We start from the raw sequence: 15,050 nt of genomic DNA on the forward strand, positions 1-15,050 counted from the left end.
GGTCCATGAAGAAAGCTGGGAAAGTAGGATCAAAGGCCCAGGTGGCAAGGTTCAAAGGAGAATCCATCCTTTGAGACTGGGGGTGCGTGTGTGCTTAGTTGCTCAGTCATGTCCAACTCTTTGCGACCCTATGGACTGTAGCCCACCAGCTTCCTCTGTCCATGGAATTTTCCAGGCAAGAATACTAGTTGCCATTTCCTCCTCCAGGGGATCTTTCCAACCCAGTCTCCAAGTCTTGCGTCTCCTGCAGTGGCAGGCACAGTCTTCGCTGCTATGTCACCTGGGAAGCCCCCGAGATTCGGAGGGAAGAAGTAAAAATGACTAGTTTGGAGATAGGAATGTAGAAATTGAGAGAGGTCATGTATGATAGCCCCAATTTACTTACACGAAGTAGAAAAGAGGGTCATTTGTAAACTGAGAGAAGGGAGAGGTTGAGGAGGGGACTTCAGGAGAATGTCAAAGGTCACTGAGGGTAAAATGAAAAGGAGCTGGCTAAGGGCCTGTAAAAAGATTACTGGACAACAGCAAAGGCACAATTGAGGTAAGATACCATGAGTGGGTCCAATCCTCACACACGCTGAACTTGCCAAGTATCACGTACACAGCTGAAGAAGGCATAGGTAACATCCAAGGTTTAGGTTAGACGTTAGATGCAAGAGGAAGAATAACTGAGTGTATCCAGGGTGCTGGTGGGAGACAGCGGGTCAGATGATCTACCATGAGATTGGGCTGAGTGGGAGAGGAAGAGCAGCTAGAAGGAACTTCTATGCAGCAGAGAAGCAGAGGGGAATAAGGGGAATGGAAGTGCGTAGGAGGTCAAGGGGCAGGTGAGAGGATGTGAAAGATGGAAGAGGCTGGGGTCAGAAAGCGGCCTTTTAGAGCAGCACTACTTTGGACTACTGTGGCAGTACTTTTCTCTAGGGGTAACCTTTTGTATCTCTGCAACCAGGAATCACTTGATAAAGCTTGTTGACTCCAATTCTCCTAAGCTAATCAACCAAATAGTTGAGGGTAAGTACAGTGGGATGGACTTCCCAGGTGGCTCAGTGGTAAAGAATCCATCTGCCAATTCAGGAGACCTGAGTTCGATCCCTGGGTGGGGAAGATGCCCTGGAGAAGGAAATGGCAACCCACTCCAGTATTCTTGACTGGGAAATCCCATGGACAGAGGAGCCTAGCAGGCTACAGTCCATGGGGCAGCAAAAGAGTCGGACACAACTTAGTGAATAAACAACTACAGAGGGACAGTCAGATCAATAAGCCTCAGTGTCCAGTTCAACTGGATTATAGCAAAACATAGTTAATAACCCAATATTCAATTAGGTATTTACCAGAAGCAAATTTGGGTGCTAATTAAGCCTTGAGATAGGGGTGGTCACTAGGAAATTAGCATGTAATCTAGGTCTCTAGATTATAATAAATGCCTTACCTTTGTAGAAAATGGCTCAGGAACAAGGTTAGGCAGAATTTTACAGATAAAATAACAGATTCACTATCAAATACTAACAAGAATAAAGCAAGTCTTAGGAGTATGATTCAGCTGGGAATATATCATCCCAGCTGCCTCTTTGCTTTCAATTCTCATGACAACCCATCCCAAACTAGAATTTGGTGCTACAGAAGCAACCCAGAGGGAACAGAGGGGCATAATTGCTCTACTATGATGCAGGAAGTTCAATAGCAGATATTAGGGGTGTTTTAGGGCTACTCAAGATTTATTTAATCAGATATGATAAGACAGACGCACAGACTTGGAAATGACTGTCATGAAGGAAGAAGTTGATTATAAATCCAATCCCAAGAAACAGGAGGCACAGCACATCATGTAGGGCCTCATGGGGAAGAACCAGTACCTGTCAGGAGAGAGGGAGTGAGGGGAAAACAGAGGTAAGAGCCTTTACTGTGTTTTCTGTAGGAAGGAATGGAGGAGACAGGGTAAGCAGGTTAGAATTGGCTATTTTGAGTAATTTCAGTGGGCTCTGGGCATAAGTGCTGTCTAGTTGTCTAGTACCTTGTCTTGGGGTGATTAAAGCAGGTGGATGGATAGTGGGCCAGTGTGACAACTCATAAAGGAGGTGGGTTCTGGGTGGGCTACAGATTGTGGGGCTGCCAGAGTTGGACAACTATGGAAGGACAGTCAGATCTGAGATCAGTAAGCCTCAGTGTCCAGAGTTCTGGATTGGTTGGTTTGCGTATGAAAGGCATTCCTGGTTTACCATCTCTAGGAATTAACCCTGGAAAGGGCAGTCCCTCCAAGGTAAGCAAGTCCCCAGATATTAAGCACCACTTTAGAGAAAGTAAAAGACATGATTAATATAATGAGCTATCTGGAGTGACCACACAGGATTGTAAACATACGTCTAATGGATCAATAGAGAGCTCTCTCTTTCCCAGTTCCGAAAGTGGAACTGCCATAGTGGAGAAGTTACAGATGGTAAGGAGAGTTACAAAATATAGTAACATTCATGAGTCTCTCATGTTTAATTAGTATTATATCTCACATTAACAAACTTGAATGAAAATAAGACATGCTTACACAGGCAAGTATTTTTGCCTGGTATTCTCAATGAAATGAATAGAACATCAAAGATCATTATAAACCCAGAAAGCATGAGTTACGCAATTCATTGTTATTGCCACTAGATGACACTGTAGCTTCTTGCTTTTCATGAGTGTCAACCGATGCCTGCTCAAGAGTTAAGATCTTTTTTATTTAGATAAATCATTTTTTTTTTTTGTGGCAGAAATGTAAGCATTTTTAATTGTACAAAAGCAAACATTAAAAAAGATAATATTCGTGATTAAAATTGAATAGCAAAGGAGTGGTGGGGGTGGAGGAACAGGAAATATGATTTTATGATTTTTGATTGTTCTTGGGCTTCCCTGATAGCTCAGTAGATAAAGAATCCACCTGCAATGCAGGAGACCCCGATTCGATTCCTGGGTTGGGAAGATCCTCTGGAGAAGGGATAGACTACCCACTCCAGTATTCTTGGGCTTTGCTTGTAACTCAACTGGTAAAGAATCTGCCTGCAATGTGGAAGACCTAGGTTCGATCCCTGGGTTGGGAAGATCCCCTGGCGAAGGGAAAGGCTACCCACTCCAGTATTCTGGCCCGCAGACTTGCAAAGTATTCTGGCCTGCAGACTTGCAAAGAGTCAGATAGACTGAGAGACTTTCACTTTCACTCACTTCATCAATATATGGTTGCAACTGTTTTAAAAAGTAAAAAATTTCTGCTTCGTTACTATTAGTTTTATTTTGAGAGCTGAAGGAACCCTACACAGTAGGTACTTTGTAGATAAGAAAATTGAGGCTTCAAGAGTTTAAGTAATTTCTGCAGGGTCACAAAGCCTAGTGATAAAGACAGGATTTAACCCAAGCACATCTATCTTAAAATCTGGAGCTCTTAACTCTTCTACGCTAAACTATTATTTTGTGTTTCAGATACAATGACAGTGGTTATGTTGAAGATGTTGAAGTAAATTTCATAGTGTGGGAAATACATGGCAGGGATGACTATAGCTTTAATAATACTATGAAGAAGGTATGACATTTTTGGATTTAAATAGAATTTAGCATGCAATTAGACAAGTCTTTCTATTTTAAATCGATGTATAAGTTATCTAAGTGAAAACAGAACCAGCCAGCTGTAGGCAGGGGAGAAAAAATACTACCTCTGTGTTAAATTCTATGACTACTATAATTCATTTATCAAAAAAGACATCACTGTCACATAGAACAAAAGAGGTCAGAAAAGGTAATGTTTATAGTAGGATGATGCAATTATTACTATTTTATTTTCTCTCCACATTGTATTTAATGTTTGATTATTTATGGGTCTGCCTTTGGCTTTCAGCCAATCATCAGATTCGTGCTACATCAAATGGGTACACTGTAGGCTTCATCTTACTTGATTTTTTTGCAGCCTTTGACTCACTGACCTTCGCTTCCCTGTCCCCACACTATCCTCTCCTGGCTTTCCTCATCCTCAGTAACTGGTCAGTCTCAGCCTCCGCAGGGAATCCCTGTTATTCTGCCTGTTCACTTTGCAGGCCGCGGCAGAAAAGGCCTTACTACTGAAACCAGCACACTTCACTCCCATCCCCGCTGTGTGGGGCTTTCTGCCCTGAAGGGCCTCCCATCACGACGAAGCCTCTCTAGAAGTGGCCAGCCTTGACTCCTGAGATTTGTCAGAGATGTCGAACAAAACCAGGATGACTCTTTCCAAATTAACTTTCTCATCTATCAGAGACCTTCCTTCTCCAAGAAGTAGAACCTGCCCAGGTGGCAACCAAGAGACAAGAGTTCCACTGGCTACCCTCTCCACATTACTATAATTATTTGAGCAAACAAATCCATCCCATCATACATTCCTCCCATACTTGTTCATGGTCCAATATGTAAGGTTTTTGGACCAACTTCCTCCCCACAGTCTCACCCTTGTACTATTGTATCCTTCTTAAACCTTGACTAAGTTTTCCATTACTCTTCACCCCCTCAAGCCTTTCTAACATACCTTAAGATTAAAAACACTAGATCCATCTTCAACAAACATTCCTCAGAGAATGCAGTTATCCCCATTTTTCTATCAAACCAAGGGTACTCTTTCTCTTACCCTACATACTTAAGGAATGTAGAATTTACATTCTTCCTAATTCACAGTATCATTTCCATACCATTATCTCCTCCCCTAAGTAAAACACAATTCATGCTTCTGTCATCCAGTTGTCATCTACCCCATCCCTACTTGCTGACATATACTCGGTTACGTGATTATTTCTCCCTTGTCCTGAAAACAATTATAATTCTGCCAGCCACCAAGTAGGGTTATTGCTGGAAAGAAGCTAGCTTTCTAAACAGAGACTACATTTCCCAGCCTCATTTGCCACTAAGTGGGGTCATGCGACTGATTCTTATCACTGGAATATGAGCAGAAGTCATATGTGTCCAGGACGAAGTGCTCAAGAACTTCACATGAACCCCCATGCTTCCCATCTTCCTTTACACATCAATATAGTGCAGCAACAATCAAAGATGAGAACTGGATGAAACAGACAGGGAACTTCAAGAAGCCACTAGATTTTAAAAGTCTGAGTTTTTAATTTACTTCTTTGAGGAAAATCACCTATAGGAGTCACTGCCAGGAACATCTGCATTGGACTATGTGTGATCAAGAATTAAACATTTCATGTATAAAACCCCTGAGAACTGGGGTTACTATTGAAGCAAAGCAGACTAATATAGCTCCCTCTATTAAAATTACATTTCAATGCAAATATTTCAGTCTCTGACCTCAACCCTCAACCCTGTAGCTCTCATTCCCACTACTCCTTTGTCTCTTACTTTTTCTCACACACTCTAGATATCCACTGTATTGAACCTTCTGCTTTCTTCCTCTCTACTTCTCTCATTTTCCTTCTCTTCATTTCCTATCTAACTTGAATTCCATGGTTCAGTCCTTCAGCTACTGTCTTGCCAATGACTATATGTCACTTTCCTCAGTATTATTCTCATTCAATGTTATAGCAACTTTAAACATCTCTTTCTGCCTTATTATCCATGCCTGATTCTGAGCTGCTGATCAGTTCTACAAAAAAGAAATTAAAACTGCAATAACTGAAATTAGGAACTCAACTGTTGGGAGTGATGACTGAAAATAGAATTAGTCATCTAGAGGAGAGATCAGAGGGAAATATCCAGAATTACACACAGAGAGATAAACTGATTTCAAATATAGGAAAAAACATAAAGGAGATCTTCAATGCTAATATCTAAGAACTGCTGCTGCTACTGCTGCTGCTAAGTCGCTTCAGTCGTGTCCGACCCTGTGCGACCCCATAGACGGCAGCCCACCAGGCTCCGCCGTCCCTGGGATTTTCCAGGCAAGAAATACTGGAGTGGGTTGCCGTTTCCTTCTCCAGTGCATGAAATGGAAAAGTGAAAGTGAAGTCTCTCAGTCGTCCGACTTAGCGACCCCATGGACTGTAGCCTACCAGGCTCCTTCGTCCATGGGATTTTCCAGGCAAGAGTACTGGAGTGGGGTGCCATTGCCTTCTCCATCTAAGAACTAGAATCCTAAAAAAAAAAAAGTTTTGCTCAGAAACAACATTTTCCAAAACTGATGAAAGACATCAAAGCATAGAAAAAGTAATCTGCATCTAGAAACACCACAGTAAAATTTCTAAAATCAAAAGCAAAGGGAAAAATCTTTAAAGTGGAGCAAAAAAGATAAGTTACCTTCAAAAAAGTAACTGTAAGGTTTAAAGCTAATTTCTTAATAGAAACAATAAAAGCCAGAAATCTTTGAACAAAAATATTTTAAGTTACTTAAAATAATCTCAAACCTAAAATTCTGAATACAATGGAAATAGCATTTAGAACATGAAACTGAACAACAGATAAGTCTTAAAAAATACATGAAATTAAAAGAGGAAAGAAATTTAAGTAAAAAAGAAATGAAGAATGAAATAAAAATGATTGAGAGAAAGTGACAAACATTGAGGATAGGCAGAGAAGATTCGATCGATGGATAAATGAAATTCCTGGAAAAGAGAACCAAAGCAAAGGAACAAAACCAATACTAGTAATTCAACAAAACATCTCCCCACCCAAGAAAAAACATTTGAAGCTTCTTATTGAAAGAGCATACCATATCTGAGAATAGAAAATCAGAATAGCCAACCTATATGTGCTTTATAAACACTCTTCCAGAGTATTGAGGTGGAAGGAAGCACTTTGAATTCATTTTGTAAATCCAGGAGGACTTGATGAGGGACTTAAAAGAAAAGTATGAGCTAATCTCATTCATGACCATAGATACAAATCACCTGAACAAAATACTAGCATATCAAATACAGCAACTTATTAAAAAATAATGCCAAGTATTTCATAAATTAAGACTTGAGGATATCACTTGGCAGTCAAAGTAATCTAATATATTAACAGAATAAAGAAAAAATGCAATTATCACAACAGTTGAGGAAAAGTCATTTGATTAAAAATTTATTGACTTCCATGGTGGCAAGGAGTCCACCTGTCAATGCAGGAGACATGGGTTTTTAATCCCTGATCTGGGAGAATCCCATATACCACAGAGCAACTAAGCCCATGAGCCACAACTATTGAGCCTGTGCTCTAGAGCCCAGGAATCACAACTACTGAGGCCACGTGCCCCAACCACTGAAGCACATGCACCCTAGAGCCCATGCTCTGCAACAAGAGAAGCCACTGCAAAGAGAAGCCTGTGCACTGCAACTGTCGAGTAGCCCCACTTGCCACAACTAGAGAAAAGACCATGCAGCGACAAAGACTCAGCATGGCCAAAAAATTTTTTAATAAAATATATAAAAAATTTATCATCCGTATATAACATTACTTTAAAAATAAATCTTATAAAATTATAAATGGTACTTCTTTAACCTAATAAAATGTGGATACAAAAAACCCTGTATAAAACATCATGCTGCTGTGCTTAGCTGCTCAGTCATGTCCAACTCTTTGCAACCCCATGGACTGTAGCCCACCAGGTTCCTCCATCCATGCGGATTCTCCAGGCAAGAATACTTGAGTGGGGTGCCATGCCCTCCTCCAGGGGATCTTCCCAACCCAAGGATTGAACCCAGGTCTCCTGCATTGCAGATGGATTCTTTACTGTCTGAGCCACCAGGGAAGTTCAAGAATACTGGAGTGGGTACCCTATCCCTTCTCTAGGGGAACTTGCTGACCCAGGAATCGAACCGGGGTCTCCTGCATTGCAGGCAGATTCTTGACCAGCTGAGCTACCTGGGAAGCCCATAAAACATCCTACTTAATGGTAAAAATGTGAAAGCCTTCACTCTGAAATCAGGAATGAAACAAGGAGGCCTGTTCTAACCATTTCTATACAACATTGTCCCAGATGTTTATCATAAGATAAAAAATAAGCAATAAAAATAAAAGTATAAGGGTTGGAAAGGAGGAAATAAAACTGTCATATTCACAGATAACATGATTGTTCATCTGAAACAATTAAAATTAATAACTGAGTTTAAGGAGTTGTCTCTGTACAAGATCAATATACAAAAGTCCATTATTTTTCTATATATCAGCAAACATTTAAGTAATTAAAAATTAGATGTATAATTTCCAATGGCACTAATTAAATACTTAGAAATAAATTGACATGAAAAACATATATATATATATATAATCTTTCTGTATATATAAAATCTTTTGACAGAGCGGTTGTTTGAATGAAGCTCAGACATGGAATTCAATGATTGAGCTTAATAAGCACCTCCCGTTAGAAGAAGTCTGGGGACCTGAGGTAAGAAAAACATTACCTTGTAAATTATTTATTTACAGTAACTAACTTGGCATTTTAGTATTAATAAGTGCTTAAAGGAGATACTTTGGGTTTAAGTTTGATTTTGTAAATCAAATCCAGTTTTTCTGTTCTATTCTAAAATGTTTCATCTTAATTCTGTTTGATCTTTTGTTGCTCTGCATTACTAACAATTTTGTTTTAATTTTATCTTCTGAAAATCTATCTGCAGATTATTAAGTATCTGAAACACATGTTAAAGCACTTTCTAAAGAATGCCTGACATTTCAATTCTTGTATAACTAAAAGATCTTTTCTGATGCCAATTATCGATCCTATACTGTTTTCAATTTTTTTCAATTGAATTTTCTTAAATTGCAATTATTTTATTTGGCAAATCAAATCATATCTCATGAATAACATGTGACATATAAGGTACCTCAGTCTTTAAAATGTAAACCCTACAATAAGAATATTATTTTTGCTTCTCCAGCAGAATCTATACATGTCCAGACAGAGATGAACAATGTGTATTTTCCTCTATATTCCCAACTCCAAACCATCCATTTTCCACCCATTACTCCCTGTCTTCCCAGTAACATGATTCTAGGAGCTTTACTTCAATGATCTTTGAACAGTTCTTCCAACTCAAGATAACCTTCAACTCACTGGTCCTACCACCCTCACCGCACCCCCAATTCTCTTTTCCCTATTTATTTTAAATTCCACAGTCAATAATCATATCACTCTATTAATATATACCCTCAATTCCTTTGCTCCCCTCTCACTTCTTTATATTTCTATAGCTAATCATATCCCTGGTTAAATTCAACTATCCACCTTAGCACCTGACTGTGGTCAGAGAAAAACAAACCCTTACTGACTTGTTTCACTTTCATTTCATGATTAAAATGGTCCCACAATACTGCCCAGCAAATATTACTGTATTTCTTCAGCTTGTTCCTTCTCCCCCTCTCACTAATAGCTATTGCATGCTTTCTCCTCTCTCTTTAAATCTCCAGCAACTCTTTCCCCATCCTCATTCTTACATAATGAACTTGCTTCCTACTTCACCAAGTAAATTATGGTAGTTATTAAATCTGGTGCAAGACCCTTTTATCTAATTTTATATAGAGAAACACATATTTTAAAACATGCAATATGTTGCCTATTGTTTTTAATATTTTGACAGCTATAATTCCTTATAACTAGTTTCCCTTGTAATGCAACCTGTGTTACATTATGCTTTTAAAAACATTGTGAGAGGGGCCCACAGTAATTCATAGGCTTCACCAGATTGCCGAAGGGATCCATATAAAAATAAAATAAGGTACAGCTTTTATTTATTTGGACTTCCCTGGTGGTTCAGACAGTAAAGCGTCTGCCTACAATGCGGGAGACCTGGGTTCAATTCCTGAGTCAGGAAGATCTCCTGGAGTAGGAAATGGCAACCCATTCCAGTGTTCTTGCCTGGAAAATCCCATGGACGGAGGAGCCCACTGTCCATGGGGTCACAAAGAGTCGGACAGGACTGAGCGACTTCTCTTTCACAACTTTATTTATATTTTAAAATCTATATTTATATATTTATACACACTCACTATGAAGTTAGGAACCCCTGGTATAGATAAAAAAAGAAAAGGACTAAATCTTGGGTCATTTCAATATTTAGAGATGGAGGACATGAGGAGTGGTAAAGAAGGTAAAGGGCTTCCCAGGTGGTGCTAGTGGTAAAGAACCCACCCACCAATGCAGGAGACATAAGAGACATGGGTTCCATCTTTGGGTTGGGAAGATCCCCTGGAGGAGCGCATGGCAATCCACTCCAGTATTCTTGCCTGGAGAATCACATGGACAGAGGAGCCTGGTTGGCTACAGTGCATAGGTTTGTTGCACAGAGTCAGACACAACAGAAGTGACTTAGCACACATGCACAAAAAGGAGGTAAAAAAGGAATAATCCAAGAAGCAAGAGAAAATCCAAGCAAATATGATGTTCTGGATCTCCTATTAATCAAGTCTCCTCAGAAGGAGGGAGGGATCAACTGTGTAAATTCACTACTAAAATAGGTCAACTATGATGATGATTGAAAAAAATGATTGTTTACTTCAGTAACATAGAGATAACCTTGACAGGATGAGTTTTGGTAGGATAGTGAGAGACAAAACCTTACTGAAGTGGGTTTAATTAGCACGGAAAAAAAGAGTTCAAAGCAGCAAGAACAGACATCTCTGCAAAGGAGTTTTGTAGTAAAGAAGAGAAATAGTGTAGTAGCTGGAGAGCAATGGGTGAAGAAAAAATCTTCTTCTAATAGTTAAGAGACATAACCACATACTGACTGATGGGAATATTCCAGCAAAAGAGAAAACTGATAATGCTTCAAATTTAACATGTCAGAAACTGAGCTTCTGATTATCCACCCTCCAAATGTACTCCTCCAATATTCTTCCCTACCTCAGTTAATAGAAATTCTATCCTCCCAGTTTGGTCAGGATAAAAGCCTCTGCATGTCATCTTATGGTCCACATTTGGTCCTTTGGTAAATCTTGTTGGCTCTTTCTTCAAAATGTATTCAGATTTGGTCACCACCCTATTTCAAGGCACCATCACCAACCATCTGGGTTAAAATCACAGCATCCTAACTGGTCTCTCTGCTTCAACCTTGCCCACCATGAATCTATTCACAACATGGCACCAAGCATGATGCTACTAAAACATAAATCAGAACATGCCACTCTTCTGCTCAAAAACCAAGCAATGGTTCTCATACCGCTTAGAGTTATGACAAAGCCAACAGGACTTGCGGTATCGCATCCCCTCCCGACGCCCATCATGATTAGCTAATACCTTTCTTCAGGTCTTTACTTAAAAATCAACTAGTCAATGAAGATTTCCCTGGCCACTCCACTGAAAAATTTAAACATCACCCCATGACAGTTCCTATCTCCCTCCCCTATTTTCTTAAATGTCATTAGCATTTATAGCTCCATGATACATTACATAGTCTACTTATTTATCTTATACATTATCTGACTCCCCAACTAAGAGGTAGGCTCCATAAGGGAAGGGTATTTTGTTTGTTGTTTTCACTGGCATCTGACCCATTACAGTTGCTCAGTAAATATTTGTGAAGCCAATTAATTAATTATAGGTAACCTACCTATAAGGAGTATTATTCTGCTATTTAAAAATCATAAGTAATTAAACTAGTAATGGAATCAGTTAAAAACAAAACTTACCCTTCTAACTTCTTACTGAAGGACATCCAGGAATCTGGGGTTGAGGATAGATGTAGGTGACACTCTGACTCAAAATCTCACACAGGGCACCCAAATGTTATAAGATATGATAAAATAACATAGTCCTAGGAAGCAATGAGCTACCTGATAACTAGCATTCACGTAGCTCACCTCAATCAGTATGATACAGTGCCGTTATTGTTTAGTCGCTAAGTCATGTCTGACTCTTTTGCAACCCCATGGACTGTAGCCCGCCAGGCTCCTCTGTCCATGGGACTTCCCAGTGGGTTGCCATTTCCTTCTCCAAGGGATCCTCCCATCCCAGGGACTGAACTGGTGTTTCCTGCATTGGCAGGCAGATTCTTTACCACTGAGCCACCAGGGAAGCCCCAATACAGTGCAGTACTTCTCAAATTTTAGAATTACCTAGAGGTGACGTCAGAATCACCTAGAGGACTTGCTAAAACAGATCTCCAGATCCTGCCTCCAAAGTTTCTGATTCATCAGATCTGAGGCTAAGCCCCCAAATTCGTATTTCTAACAAGTTCCCAAGTGATGCTGATCTGGGGACCACATTCTAGAAACACTGAAAATGGTGGCTTACATTCTATAAAGAATTCTGGAGTGCCCACACCAGGCCTTAAGTGTTCAGTTCTACCATATGAGAAACAAAAATCTCACCACTGAAAGGATAGATTCAGTCTGAAGTTTGAATATAAGAGAAGGCAGGTACCTGCAAAGACTAGTTATGTCCTAGTGAGTAAGGCTGTGCTTACTAAAGAGTGTCACTGTGTATTTATTCAACATGGCAATCAGAGGTACTGTCTTCCTGAAACATATACCTGAAATGAAATAGCCTTCCAGTTCTTAGAGCTGCACTAGTTACTGCATAGTCCTGACTCTATAAGGATGAAAGACATTTGTGTAAAAACCTGGGAAGTAGCTTACAGACTGTAATTTCTCAAGAGAAAATCCGAAGGACTCACAAACAAAGGTGGCATTTTTACAGGTTCTTCCAAGTTAACATTAGAGTTTGACAAGGAAAGGGAGGATGTGGATTATGAATGGCTAGCTACATACTTAATAACTCAGGATGTGAGCTGAGTTTCTGGACATGACTCTGTACTAATCCAAGAAGTCCTTGGCTAAAAATGAATAGTAATTCATGAGGCCAGGGACTATATGAAATGTTCCTGATTGTCATCAAAACCAAGTAGAGTTAAGAAAGTACACAATATCTGCATATTAAAAATTGTCAAAATGTAAGAAGAATATGAAGAAAAGCCCAAGAAATAATTACCACTTGAATAAATCGAATTGGAGTTACTCTTTCAAAAGCTACAGAAAGAATTCAGCCACAGTGAGAATGCATGACAAAGAGATGAGCAACACTTTAAGTAGGGTGTAAAAGCATGCAGGATATTCAAGTATCCAGAAGAAATGCCGTGTATTATTTTAGGATTTTATTTGCTAATCATAGCTTTAGTAAAGTGACTTTAAAAAAATATAGTGTCTATGCTTTTAAAAAGGGGAACAAAAGATAAACAAATATCCTTCCCAGTTTGTATCTTGAGACCCACAGAGAGACAGTAGTGGTAAATGGGAATAAATAAAACTCCTAGGGGAAGATTTTGAGAGAGCTGATTCTTAGGTAGGTCTATAAGGAGTACAGGGTCCTCAAGGAAGGAGTCCAGGGCTCTCCAGGAAGAGAAAAGGGACAAACTACATTTTCTACATTCCTTAGTCTTAGTCACTTATTTTTTTAAGCCCAGAGCTAATGATAACACAACAAAACTCATCTTGCTCAAGGGTATGTTTTTCCTTAGGCTCTGTACTATGGCAGAAAGTGAAGAACTAAAGAGCCTCTTGATGAAAGTGAAAGAGGACAGTGAAAAAGTTGACTTAAAGCTCAACGTTCAGAAAACTAAGATCATGGCGTCTGGTCCCATCACTTCATGGGAAATAGGGAAACAGTGGAAACAGTGTCAGACTTTATTTTTTGGGGCTCCAAAAGCACTGCTGATGGTGATTGCAGCCATGAAATTAAAAGACGCTTACTCCTTGGAAGGAAGGTTATGACCAACCTAGATAGCATATTAAAAAGCAGAGACATTACTTTGCCAACAAAGGTCCATCTAGTCAAGGCTATGGTTTTTCCAGTGGTCATGTATGGATGTGAGAGTTGGACGGTGAAGAAAGCTGAGTACTGAAGAATTGATGCTTTTGAACTGTGGTGTTGGAGAAGACTCTTGAGAGTCCCTTGGACTGCAAGGAGATCCAACCAGTCCATCCTAAAGGAGATCATTTCTGGGTGTTCATTGGAAGGACTGATGTTGAAGCTGAAACTCCAATACTTTGGCCACCTCATGCGAAGAGTTGACTCATTGGAAAAGACCCTAATGCTGGGAAGAATTAGGGGCCGGAGGAGAAGGGGACGACAGAGGATGAGATGGTTGGATGGCATCATCAACTCAATGAACATGGGTTTGGGTAAACTCTGGGAGTTGGTGATGGACAGGGAGGCCTGGCGTGCTACGATTCATGGGGTCGCAAAGAGTCAGACACAACTGAGCAACTGAACTGAACTGAATGATTATATAATAACAATGTATCCTGTTTGAGGACATGTTTCTCCTTCTTAGCAAGAACCTTCTGACTAATCTTGTTATATTAATATGTATGTTGTGGGAGTCAGTCTGGTAAGACCTTTCTATTGTTAGTTCTAACCTTGTTAATTTAAGATGTATTGTTATGGGAGTGGGTCTGGTAAAAGTATATAAGGCCTTCATAAGACTAGCTAGTGAGGCCTTTCTGTCCCCCTTCTAATGTTTATATCAGAAGCTTTCTCTGTCCCTTTTTTTTACTTCAGTAAAACTCAGCTACACAAAAGCTCTTGAGTGATCAAGCCTGGTCCCTGGTCCCAAAGCTAAATCTTCTTTGGAGATCATGAATCTGACATCATTCACAAAAAGCTATCAATTTAACTACTATTGTATCCATACCTTATAATCAAAATTGTATCTGTCCCTAAATTAAGTATCCATGAAGGATTTTGTACTTTTTAGATTTAGGGAAATAAAATTCTTACAGATTCTCAACAACCTAATTTATTATTGTTTACAAATAAAGTATTTGCTTTCACTAAGCTTCACTTTTAATCAGACTTTAACCCAAGATAGCCTCTAAAAATACTATTAATATACAGCACTAAAATGATAAAAGAGATGGGAATAATTATTATATCTTTAAATAATTTTCCAAAATAAACATATGGGAATATAATTTTGTTTATAAAATTCAGATAATGACCTTAAGGTTTTTGTTTTCTATTCAGAACTATAAGCATTGTTTTTCTTATGCTATTGGAAAACCAGGAGATTTAACTCAACCATATGAGATTATCAACAAGTCTAACTATAACCATTTGGTTTGGCCCTTGGACCATTCTGGAATGTATGTGTTTCGTGTGAAGATCCTGGATCCAAACTATAGGTGAATATAAATGT

The 15,050-nt window shown here is 39.3% G+C and overlaps 1 protein-coding gene across 31 annotated transcripts in view; it reads left to right on the forward strand.

Annotated features, from left to right (window-relative positions):
• CATSPERE (catsper channel auxiliary subunit epsilon) overlaps positions 1 to 15,050 on the forward strand; it is a 140,138-nt gene that overhangs the window by 107,862 nt on the left and 17,226 nt on the right. For all 31 annotated transcript variants that reach the window (XM_081486821.1, XM_081486822.1, XM_081486814.1 and 28 more), the window contains 3 exons: positions 3,448 to 3,547; positions 8,222 to 8,308; positions 14,879 to 15,036. In XM_081486821.1, coding sequence (XP_081342947.1) covers positions 3,448 to 3,547; positions 8,222 to 8,308; positions 14,879 to 15,036 — 345 coding nt within the window. The remainder of the gene's footprint in view (positions 1 to 3,447; positions 3,548 to 8,221; positions 8,309 to 14,878; positions 15,037 to 15,050) is intronic.

The sequence above is a fragment of the Giraffa tippelskirchi genome, chromosome 5, assembly GCF_054371585.1.
Source record: "Giraffa tippelskirchi isolate mGirTip1 chromosome 5, T2T-mGirTip1v1.2.pri, whole genome shotgun sequence".
Lineage (NCBI taxonomy): Eukaryota > Metazoa > Chordata > Mammalia > Artiodactyla > Giraffidae > Giraffa > Giraffa tippelskirchi.